The sequence below is a fragment of the Ictalurus furcatus genome, chromosome 26 (genome assembly GCF_023375685.1).
Source record: "Ictalurus furcatus strain D&B chromosome 26, Billie_1.0, whole genome shotgun sequence".
NCBI lineage: Eukaryota > Metazoa > Chordata > Actinopteri > Siluriformes > Ictaluridae > Ictalurus > Ictalurus furcatus.
In genome coordinates this window covers 20211857-20223496 of record NC_071280.1, presented here as the reverse complement: position 1 = coordinate 20223496, position 11640 = coordinate 20211857, and the positions used below count along the sequence as shown (strand labels likewise).

General features: G+C 44.2%; 1 protein-coding gene across 1 annotated transcript; it reads right to left on the bottom strand.

Moving 5' to 3' along the window:
• Positions 1-377: 377 nt before the first annotated feature.
• On the bottom strand, positions 378-10145 carry sp6 (Sp6 transcription factor). The gene is made up of 2 exons (XM_053615616.1): positions 9640-10145; positions 378-1490 (listed from the first exon to the last, which is right to left on the bottom strand). The coding sequence occupies exon 2, from the start codon at positions 1345-1347 to the stop codon at positions 448-450; it is 900 nt and encodes a 299-aa protein (XP_053471591.1). The 5' UTR covers positions 1348-1490; positions 9640-10145; the 3' UTR covers positions 378-447.
• Between the last annotated feature and the right edge of the window lie 1495 nt (positions 10146-11640).

Here is an 11640-nt window from a genome sequence, read left to right as displayed (position 1 = left end):
CAGTGCTATCCAGTGCTAATCAGTGATGCTAAAAGTTCTAACTATAAATTAATCAATGTTATTCAGTATTTATTAACAATGTTAACTCCACCATTAATAAGTGAAAAACCAGTATTAACTGGCTAATGCTTTCAGCGCTAGCTCCTTATTTAGTGATTATATTGGTGTTGGTACTGTTAGCATAAGCAATGCCTCCAGTGACAGCCATCTAATGCTAATGCTGCAACTGATTAATGGTAAGCAATGTTAACAGCCTAATGTTACTGATGCTAGATTCACCTTGAATCAGTGATAACCGGTGTTAGTTCATGCTAACAATGCTAACACCACTTTTCTTAACCAGTTGATGCTAACAGTGCTGTGACTAGCAAGTGGGAGTTTAGTGTTAACAGTACAGTGGAGTTTAGCATTAGCTTCAGGGATAAGGACGTGTTCACATGGTGTTGGTTAGGTGCTATTTGCTGGTGTCTCATCTCCGCTAGCACTGGTTTCGCTCTTCAGACACATGCTTGGTGCTGCCACAGCGGGTGGAGCAGAGGTTAGAGCTCCGTCACCGATGGAGGCAGGTGAGGAGTTTTCTGTGCCTCCCTGCTCCTCGTGAACACGCATGTGCTTGGTCAGGTGGTCTGAGCGCATGAAGACACGTGGACAAACGCTGCAGCTGAAACGCTTGGCGCCGGTGTGCGTCTGCAGGTGGCGCTGCAGCTCGTCAGAGCGCGTGAAGCGTTTCCCACAGAACAGCCAGTTGCAGACGAAGGGCCGGTCGCCGCTGTGCCAGCGTAGGTGAGCTTTCAGGTGCGACGTTTTCACATAGGCCTTCCCACAGCCCGGGATGTGGCAGTTGTGCAGGTGTTTGCGCTTGTTGGCATCATCGCTGTCATTGCTGGTTCCTAGAGACTCTGCACTCAGGCAGTTCGGGCAGCGACAGGCTGTTTGACCCGGAGCTCTGGTTCCAGATCGGCGCTGCGATTTGGGCCGTGCCGATCCGCTCGCTCCCTCCTGCGAGTCCTCCAGGGAAAAGGAGGTGGCATGATGTGGAGTATGCAGCATGTCCGGTGCCATTGGCTCCATTTTAAAGCCATCAGGTGGGTAAAGTGGACCAGCATGGGGTGAGGAGGGCAGGCAGCACATCTGAGCCTCAGGGTTGTAGGTGCTGACGGTTGGCTGCAGACCCATGGACCCACCCTGAGCCATGGCCCCGCCCCCGCCCCCGAGCCCTTGTGATCCCTGCAGGTCCATCCAGCCTCCTGCAGCTCCACCGTGTAGATCCCACCAACCAGACATGCCCACCTCCTCTGGGCCTCCAGGGGGCGCCGCACGCAGCCACGGCTCATACGGGTGTGCCATGGAGAGTGTGTGTGTGTGTGTGTGTGTGTGCGTGTGTGCTTTTTTCTGTGAGTGAGGTGTATTTTGGTGTTTATTCAACTGGGCAGAGTGTTGTTCAACGCATTGCAGGCACGCTCGTCTTGATGTATTCAAATAAAGGAGATCTGTGGAGGGGAAAAAAACTCAATAAATAACACGACAGTAGGTTCACAAGCAGCGGAGTAAACAGTGTAATACTGCACCACTTAGGGTAGTTTGTCTGTTTCTTAGTGTATTCATGGTAGATGAGTTACATTTACGGTAGTTTGTTTATTTGTTAGTGTGTTTACGGTCGGTGTGTTAATCTAGAGGTCTGTTTCATGAAGCCGGTTTCGGTGGTAAGTTTGGGTAAACTCTGGTTTTTTGGTCTCAACAAGGTGGATTGGTTTTTAGCAGGTTTCATCACCATGGTAACTTAAACTACACAGATATCCTTCTCCAGAGAGGGTTTAATTCTGGGTAAAAAACTAAACCCAGCTTGGACCAATCAGCTGCAAGCAAAGTGATATAAATCTGACGTATTAACGTTAACCCTTTAGCGTTTGTGTTGGTTTTTCCCGATGACCATCTGTATGAAAGACATGGATCTTCAGCAGATGGTGTAGTTTATCTACACCGGGTTCTCGAGCCGCACATCAAACATCTGACACGCCGAAGCCACGCCCCTTACTGTCCCGCACACTGTGTGTGTTGCTTTGTGGTTTTCTGCGAGTGGAACATATTTTCATGCGGTGGCTTTATTCCCGTCCTAATATATTGTCACAGGTTGATATTTATTCATTAATATGTTATTAAAATAACTGAAATGAAATGAAATTAGGTGACAGAAGTCGGGGTTATAACTTTTCAGTCCGTTTATTCTGGTTGTGAGTCTATAAAAGTAAACGTATACATTTACACACTCGGTAATGTTCCCGAGCTTTGGCAGCTGAAACGGTGTGATTTTTGTGGTTGGTGTAAATTCCTCATATTTCTGCAGAATAATTTCTTGTTCTTTAACCGGAAGTTTGTACAGCCGCTTTATTCCATGATGAACGCTATCGGCTGTTTGCTGCAAACGTCTGGCGTTTATGTGCATGTGCACGCTGAGTAAACACTGATTCAGGGATAAAACCTGCAGTTACTGAGAAAGTTTATAAGCAGCTTCATGAAACCTGTTCACCTGAATGACCCTGGGTTAGATTAGTCTGCTTTCATCCACTCCAAACTTACTCTGTAACTCTCAGTTTGTTCGACTCGCGTCGTGAAACAGGCCTCAGAACTTACGGTAGTTTGTTTATTTGTTATTTATTTGTTAGTGTCAAGTTGTAGCTTTCTCCTATGAAGCTACACATTTATTGATTTTTCAGAGTGACATTATGGAAAATTTCATAAAATGAATCACTGTTTCCACAAACACACTTCCTGTCTCTCTCTCTCTCACACACACACACATACACACTCACATACACACTCACACACACTTGCTGACAGCAGTGTCCTACGCTGGAAGCCTTGCCATGGTGCTGACGGCTTTGACTCCCCTTCCCCACCAACACACACACACACACACACACACACACACACACACATAGTGAGGAAAGACAGAAAAACATGTCTGAACATGGCACATAAACATACATCTAAACTGCCAGGTACTTCCCACAAGCTGGAGGAAGAGCTGTATTTAAAGGGAGTGTGTGTGTGTGTGTGTGTGTGTGTGTGTTTATGAATGAAATGCATTAATAATGTTCCATATATAAAAACAAGCAAATACTATAGTATGTCCAATATGTGTGTGTGTGTGTGTGTGTGTGTGTGTGTGTGTGTGTGTGTGTGACAAAGAGAGAGAGAGGGGGAGCATTTATTGCAGGTAGGTGGATTCCAGCTGTGAAGACCTGCTGACAGCTGTAGCCCCGCCCATCAGGAAGAAAGAGAGAGAGCCTAAGTGTGTGTGTGTGTGTGTGTGTGTGTGTGTGTGAGAGAGAGAGAGAGAGAGAGAGAGAGAGAGAGATTTATAAAGCAAACAGGTTTAACTGTCTGCCATACAGACGTACAAATGTAGCCTGGCAACATGCCACTACCACACACACAAACACACACACACACGCACACACACACACACACACACTCACACACACACACACACACACTCACACACACACACAGAACATTCTGTCACTGCTAAAATAATATGTACATACACACAACACATTCATGTTTCCTGTGAGACTCTGTCTCTCGCTGTGTGTGTATGTGTGTGTATGTGTGTGTGTGTGTGTGTGTGTGTGTGTGTGTGTGGGAAGAGGGAGTTGATTTTGAGGATGGGAATTAGGGATCACTCACAACACAAACGCAGCCACTTAATCTGTTTAAGACAGAACACCACAGGAGATCCTGTACACACAGGAACACACACACACACACAGCCAACACTCTGTGTGTGTGTGTGTGTGTGTGTGTGTGTGTGTGTGTGCGCGAGTGATTTAGGTGCATGGACTCAATAAGAGCCATAAACAGAGGGGAGACTTAGTGGGGCCAGTGCTGTGTGTGTGTGTGTGTGTGTGTGTGTGTGTGTGTGTGTGTGTATGTTGATGGGCTCTGAAGTGCACTTCTTCTACACACATAAACATATAAACTCTGGGTTCTTTAGCCTTCACCATCCTGTAATATTTGAGAATATCCAAATGAGCAAATTAATCAACAACCAAGTGTACAGTTACAGAACGCCCGTGTCATCAAGCTACGCTATATGTCCAAAAGTATGTGCACCCCTGACCATCGCACCCATATGTGCTTGTTGAACATCTCATTCCAGATTTATTCCCCCTTTACCGTTATAATGTGCTCCAGTCTTCTGGGAAGGCTGTCCACTAGATTTTGGGGTGTGTCTGTGGGGATTTTGGGCATGGCTCTGGTGATTTAGGGGCGTGGCTATGGGGATTTGTGTTCATTCAGCTACAAGAGCGTTAGTGAGGTTGAGGTCAGGCGCTGATGATGATGTAAGGAGACTCCAGTTCCAGTTCATCCCAAAGGTGTTCAGTGGGGTTGAGGTCAGGGTTCTGTGCAGGACACTCGAGATCTTCTACCTTCTTCCAACCTTCACACACCACGTCTTCATGGAGCTCGCTTTGTGCACAGTGTGTCATGATGGAACAGTGTTTGAGATTCTGAGTTCCAGTGAAGGGGAACTGTAATACTACTGTGTACAGAGATGTTCTATACAACTGTGTGATTTAAACTTTGCAGTAACAGTCTGGGGAAGAACCACATACTGTATGGGTGTGATGGTCAGGGGTGCACATACTTTTGGCATTACAGTATATAGATTTAGTATAAATTAATGCATATGTGGTATATTTATAGAAGTGCAGACCCCAATCTAGCATATTCTGAATCATTTCAGAACATAAAACCTTCACTGATATGGTTTTAATGTATCACATTCAAAATAAGAAATGGAGCAACGTGTCTGTTCACTTCATATTCTCACTGTCAGAATATAATAAACTAAAATAAAACACACACACAAACACACACACACTGAGGTACACACTGCTGGGAGTGGGGTTTAAAGTGGATCTTATAGGCTTAAACCACTAGCAAAATCAGCCACAAGAGCTGTGTATTTATTGTTGCTTATTTAGGGGCTAATTGGTGCAGATCCTAAGACAGCTATGGAAACGGCTAAACAATGCACAAACACAATCATACACCGTGATCAGTTTAACTTCATTTCCCAAACATTAACCTACACAAACAGTCCACTTATCAACCACAGGAACATTTATAAAATACCACTTATACTAAATTACAGCAATGTAACAATTATAAACCAAAAGGTGGAATATAATTAGCATGTGTAGCATTTACAAAATTTTTATAATGTTTTTTTCTCAAAGTTAGTGATCGACACAAAAAGAGTAATCATTAAAAATGCTGAAATTTGATATTCCACAATGGGTAATAGTTAACAGACAGTATATGGAGGTGTTCAGTGATGTATACAATATACATTTTATGGCCAAAATTATATGGACACCTGAGCATCAACACCTATATGAGCCTGCAGGACATCCCATTCCAAAATCATGGGCATTATTATGGAGTTATTCCCCTTTGCAGCTATAACAGCCTCTTCTTGGATTTACACTAGAAACTAGTACAGTCTGACACTCAGACAGACGGTGACATGTACAGTCAGTCAGTAGCATCTGACAGTCAGACGGTGACACATACATTCGGTCAGTAGTGTCTGACACTCAGACGGTGAGGTGTACAGTCGGTCAGTAGCGTCTGACACTCAGACGGTGAGGTGTACAGTCGGTCAGTAGCGTCTGACACTCAGACGGTGAGGTGTACAGTCGGTCAGTAGCGTCTGACACTCAGACGGTGATGTATACATTCAGTCAGTAGTGTCTGACACTCAGACGGTGAGGTGTACAGTCGGTCAGTAACGTCTGACACTCAGACGGTGATGTATACATTCAGTCAGTAGCGTATGACACTCAGACGGTGACGTACATTCGGTCAGTAGCGTCTGACACTCAGACAGTGACGTATACATTTGGTCAGTAGAGTCAGACACTCAGACGGTGACACGTACATTCAGTCAGTAGCGTCTGACAGACAGACGGTGACGCGTACAGTCGGTCAATAGTGTCTGACACTCAGACGGTGACGTATTCAGTCAGTCAGTAGCGTCTGACACTCAGACGGTGACGTGTACATTCGGTCAGTAGCGTCTGACAGTCAGACGGTGACGTGTACAGCCGGTCAATAGTGTCTGACACTCAGACGGTGACGTATACAGTCAGTCAGTAGCGTCTGACAGTCAGACGGTGACGTGTACATTCGGTCAGTAGCGTCTGACACTCAGACGGTGACGTGTACATTCGGTCAGTAGCGTCTGACACTCAGACGGTGACGTACATTCGGTCAGTAGCGTCTGACACTCAGACGGTGAGGCGTACAGTTGGTCAGTAGCGTCTGACAGACACACGGTGATGCGTACAGTCGTTCAATAGTGTGACACTCAGACGGTGATGTATACAGTCAGTCAGTAGCATCTGACACTCAGACGGTGAGGCGTACAGTCGGTCAGTAGCGTCTGACACTCAAACGGTGAGGCGTACAGTCAGTCAGTAGCGTCTGACAGACAGACAGTGACGCGTACAGTCGGTCAATAGTGTGACACTCAGACGGTGACGTATACAGTCAGTCAGTGGCGTCTGACACTCAGACAGTGACGCGTACATTCGTTCAGTAGCGTCTGACACTCAGACGGTAATGTGTACATCCGGTCAGTAGCGTCTGACACTCAGACAGTGACGTGTACATTCGGTCAGTAGCGTCTGACGGACAGACGGTGATGCGTACATTAGGTCATTAGCATCTGACATACAGACGGTGACGCGTACATTCGGTCAGTAACGTCTGAAACTCCGATGGTGACGTGTACATTCGGTCAGTAGTGTCTGACACTCAGACGGTGACGTGTACCGTCGGTCAGTAGCATCTGACACTCAGATGGTGACGTGTACATTCTGTCAGTAGCGTATGACACTCAGATGGTGAACCGTAAAGTCGGCCAGTAGCATCTGAAACTCCGATGGTGACGTGTACATTCGGTCAGTAGAGTCTAACAGACAGACGGTGATGCGTACATTCGATCCGTAGCGTCTGACACTCAGATGGTGGTGCGTACAGTCGGTCAGTAGTGTCTGACACTCAGACGGTGATGCCTACATTCGTCAGTAACGTCTGAGACTCAGACGGTGATGTGTACATTCAGTCAGTAACATCTGACAGTCAGACGGTGATGCGTACATTCAGTCAGTAGCATCTGACACTCAGACGGTGACATGGACAGTCAGTCAGTAGAGTCTAACAGACAGACGGTGACGCATACATTCGGTCAGTAGTGTCTGACACTCCGATGGTGACGCGTACATTCGTCAGTAGCGTCTGACACTCAGACGGTGGCGCGTACATTCGCCAGTAATGTCCAACACTCAGACGGTGAGGCGTACAGTCGATCAGTAGCGTCTGACACTCAGACGGTGACACGTACAGTAGGTCGCTAGTGTCTGACACTCAGATGGTGACGCGTACATTCGGTCAGTAACATCTGACACTCAGACGGTGACGCGTGCAGTAGGTCAGTAGTGTCTGACACTCAGACGGTGATGCGTACAGTTGGTCAGTAGTGTCTGACACTCAGACGGTGATGCGTACAGTCGGTCAGTAGCGTCTGACACTCAGACCGTGATTCGTACAGTCAGTCGCTAGTGTCTGACACTCAGACGGTGACGCGTACATTTGGTCAGTAACATCTGACACTCAGACGGTGACGCATACATTCGTCAGTAGTGTCTGTCACTCAGACGGTGACGTGTACATTTGTCAGTAACGTCTGACACTCAGACGGTGACGCATACATTCGTCAGTAGTGTCTGTCACTCAGACGGTGACGCGTACATTTGTCAGTAACGTCTGACACTCAGACGGTGATGCGTACATTCGGTCAGTGATGTGTACAGTCAGTCAGTACACAGACAGTTATAAAACTTGTACATTACATTATGTTACTGTACTCGGGTTGTTCAAGGTAGCTCTGGCCCTGTGTGTGTGTGTGTGTGTGTGTGTGTGTGTGTGTGTGTGTGTGTTTCATTGAGACACTATGATTACTCCTCAACTCTAAACCCTCTTACCCTGCACAGTAACCATTTAACACAGTACAATGACAAGCGATGAAACACTAAGAGTTTATTTACTAATCTCTTACACGTCTTTACATTCTATATATTATATAATAATCACATATTAATAAACACTAATATACTTTAATAACCACCTCGAGCCTGGTTTAAACTGATTAAGCTAATATAACATTGTGGACAGAAAGTGTGGAGTTTGTTGCAGTTTTCATGGTTAAATTATTGTGAATTCTGGAATTTTGTTTAAATGCGTTAAAGCTTGTAACTTGTCAAAACAGGAATGTCATAAAATAAACTCTGAAAATATCTGAAATGTCTAATCTGTTGTAAGTGTCGCAGGGAGAGCGCCAGGAAACAGTTGTGTTCCAAAATTGTATATATTATTGCATTACCGTGTTTTCTCATGTAAATCTGATAAACTACTACTTCTTATAAATGCTCATCTGAGTTCGTTATATTTAACGTTACAACCAGTCATGAATGCCAGTGCGGTCTTTACGTGTGTGCTGTTCCTCATCTAAGTTTTTAAACACCTCTAACACCGCACATTACACTGTCTTTTGTAAACAGATATAAAACAGTAGTGTGCATTAAATTAATGAACAATCTGATGTGATTCTGTCCAGCATGATGCTTTCCAAATACGATTTTAAAAAAACTATTTATTTCACAAACGCTGACTTTAACAAATAGAACAAAACAAAACATTTATACATGTAATTTATCATCTAATCTAATATCGGCATATCCCTCTCACTGAGTTTAATTCATTTTGCTCTCGTTTCTTTACACGGTAATAAAGATCATCACAGAGCAGTGTGGTGGTGATCACGAGACCGATGGCGACAGTGGTGAGAAGAAAAGCTCCCTCATCACGCCGTTGGTTTAGACCAGTTTCAGCTGGCAGACGTTAGATCATCTGAATTTACCAAAGCCCTGTACCAGTACAGACCAGTGACGGAACGACGCAGCACAAGATTTCACACTCAAAGTTACACGGAATTAAAATTAGGATAGACATCCAGATAATGGATAATAAAACGTGTGAACTTCTGAAGTTCTGTATTAGTAAGAAAATCAGTAAACGTGCAAGTCAGGTAAATAAATAAGGAAAAACAAGGATAAATAAGGAGGAAAAACAGCACACACATGCCTCTCTCTCTCTCTCTCTCTCTCTCTCTCTCTCTGTATAAATATATGAGAACATGATCAGATCTGAACCACATTTTAAACAAGAGAAAGCGTATGGAATCTGAGAATCTGACCAAATTAAGTGAATTAAATGGGTTTAGAACATTAGAACTTACACCCGCTACAAATGTACAACTCTTTTTTTCAGAATAAACGTCTTTCTTCTTTATGTGAGATTATTTCACTAGCATGATTATTTTAGTAGTTAACAGTGACTGTCTTTATTACTGAAACCAGACGAAAGGCGCGCGCACGCTTCTTTTCTCCGGCTCCACGTATCGCTGAACTCTTTCAGAACCTTTTCCCTTAATATTTAGATCTTTTACTGTATTGTTTAAAACAAAATAAAATAAAGTGTAAAGGATTGTAAAGTTTTGGTGTTTACCTGTGTGACGGTGAGAAGCTTCACCTGGCTGCTCCCTCTGCACGCGCGCGCCTCTGAAGTCTCTCCACCGCACCGCACCGCACCAGACCGGATCGGATGTGCGCGCGCGGATTTACTTTATGACGTGTTAATTCACGGAGCCACACCTTTTCAGCTCGCGACTCTTTGAAGATGGAGGAAGCTGCGAGCGGAAGGGTTAATGTTTATTCCAGTGTGTTGGTACAGCTCATGTTAATATCATTCAGATGGATTCTTTCTGATTTAAATGTAATAATCGTTTGTCCTCGCGCGCGGTTCATTCCGTCCCTTTCATCTCATCCCCCTTGTGTCCAAAATCACCCGCGTTGAACTGGTACTGAATCTGGAACCATACTAAACACATGTCACTGTTTTACTTCATGTGCTTTGTGTATAAACTGTAATCATTGGTAAAGTTCTGTGGTATAAGAGGAATAAAACACTTGGGGAGTGCTGATAGGGGAAAATAATTTGGGATGATAGCAGTAACCAACATCTGTAACACAACACACACACACACACACACACACACACACACACACACACACACACAGCAAAATCACCAGTGTTGATTTAACACCCAGAGTGTTGAATTCACACCCTACGGTGTTTATATAAGTTCACTGGACTCATTTAAACACTCTGGGTGTTAATTCAACACTGGGGATTTTACTGTGCACACAATTCAATTCAATTCAATTCAATTCAGTGTTATTAGTACAGCGCTTTTTACACTGGACATTGTCTCAGAGCAGCGTTACAGAAATATATAAACACAGGATACAGATTTTAAATGTGTGAATTTATCCCTATTGAGCGAGCCGGCGACCTAAGTTAAGACGAAGAAACCTTGAGAGGAACCAGACTCAGAAGGCAACCCGTCCTCACACACACACACACACACAGTGTCAAGTACTTATTCAAACTATTATAATAACATCATTATGTGTTTATGCATTCAGTCCTCTATATAATCAGGTTGTGACATCACGTTAAAACACCCTGGAGCTGTTGCCGAACTCACAGTGTGTGTGTGTGTGTGTGTGTGTGTGTCTGAGAGAGAGAGAGAGAGAGAGAAGCAGTCTGGTATCTTCTGTAACACTTGGTGGAAGGAGCTGGAACAGTTAGAAGAAAAGCCATGACAGCTGATCTCTGAGTGCAGGTAAAGAACCAGAGTGGAGTGAGTTCTGATCTCCAGACAAGTAGAGAGAGAGAGAGAGAGAGAGAGAGAGAGAGAGAGAGAGAGAGCAATTCAAAAAAGCAAGTGGGCCTGATCTGATGGCATCCTAAACGAAATGATTAAGCACACAAACAAAAAAATTCCAATTATCCAATCTTAAATTATTCCACTTGATTCTGAGCGTAGGTTATTTCCCTGATATCTGAACTCAAGGTCTTAACACCTATTTTCAAAAGTGGAGGTAAATTCAACACTAATAATTACCGAGGCATCTGTGTGAACAGCAACCTGGGGAAGGTTCAATGCAGCATCATTAATTCGAGACTTATAGACCTTGTTATGAAACACAGTGTCTTGAGTAAAAATCAGATTGGATTCATAACAAATCACCGCACCAGTGATCATATTTCCACCCTACACACCCTAACTTACACGTTAACCAAAACAAAAAACAAATATTTCCATGCTTTATAGATTTCCAAAAAGCATTTGATTCAATTCGGCACAAAGGTCTATTTTATAAAATTCTTGAAAGTGGTGTAGGAGGTAAAACATGATATCATCTGATCCATGTACACAACAAGTGCAGAATTAAAATTGGCCACAAAAGAACCAAATTCTTCCCTCAGGAGCGTGGAGTGAGACAGGGTTGCTGCCTGAGCCCAACACTATCTAATATATATTACCAAATTGACCTCCGTTTAGATTGCTCATCAGCACCCGGTCTCTCTCTAACGACTCAGAGGTCAAATTCCTGCTCTATGCAGATGACCTGGACCTGCTGTCCCCCAGTGTTCGGGGTC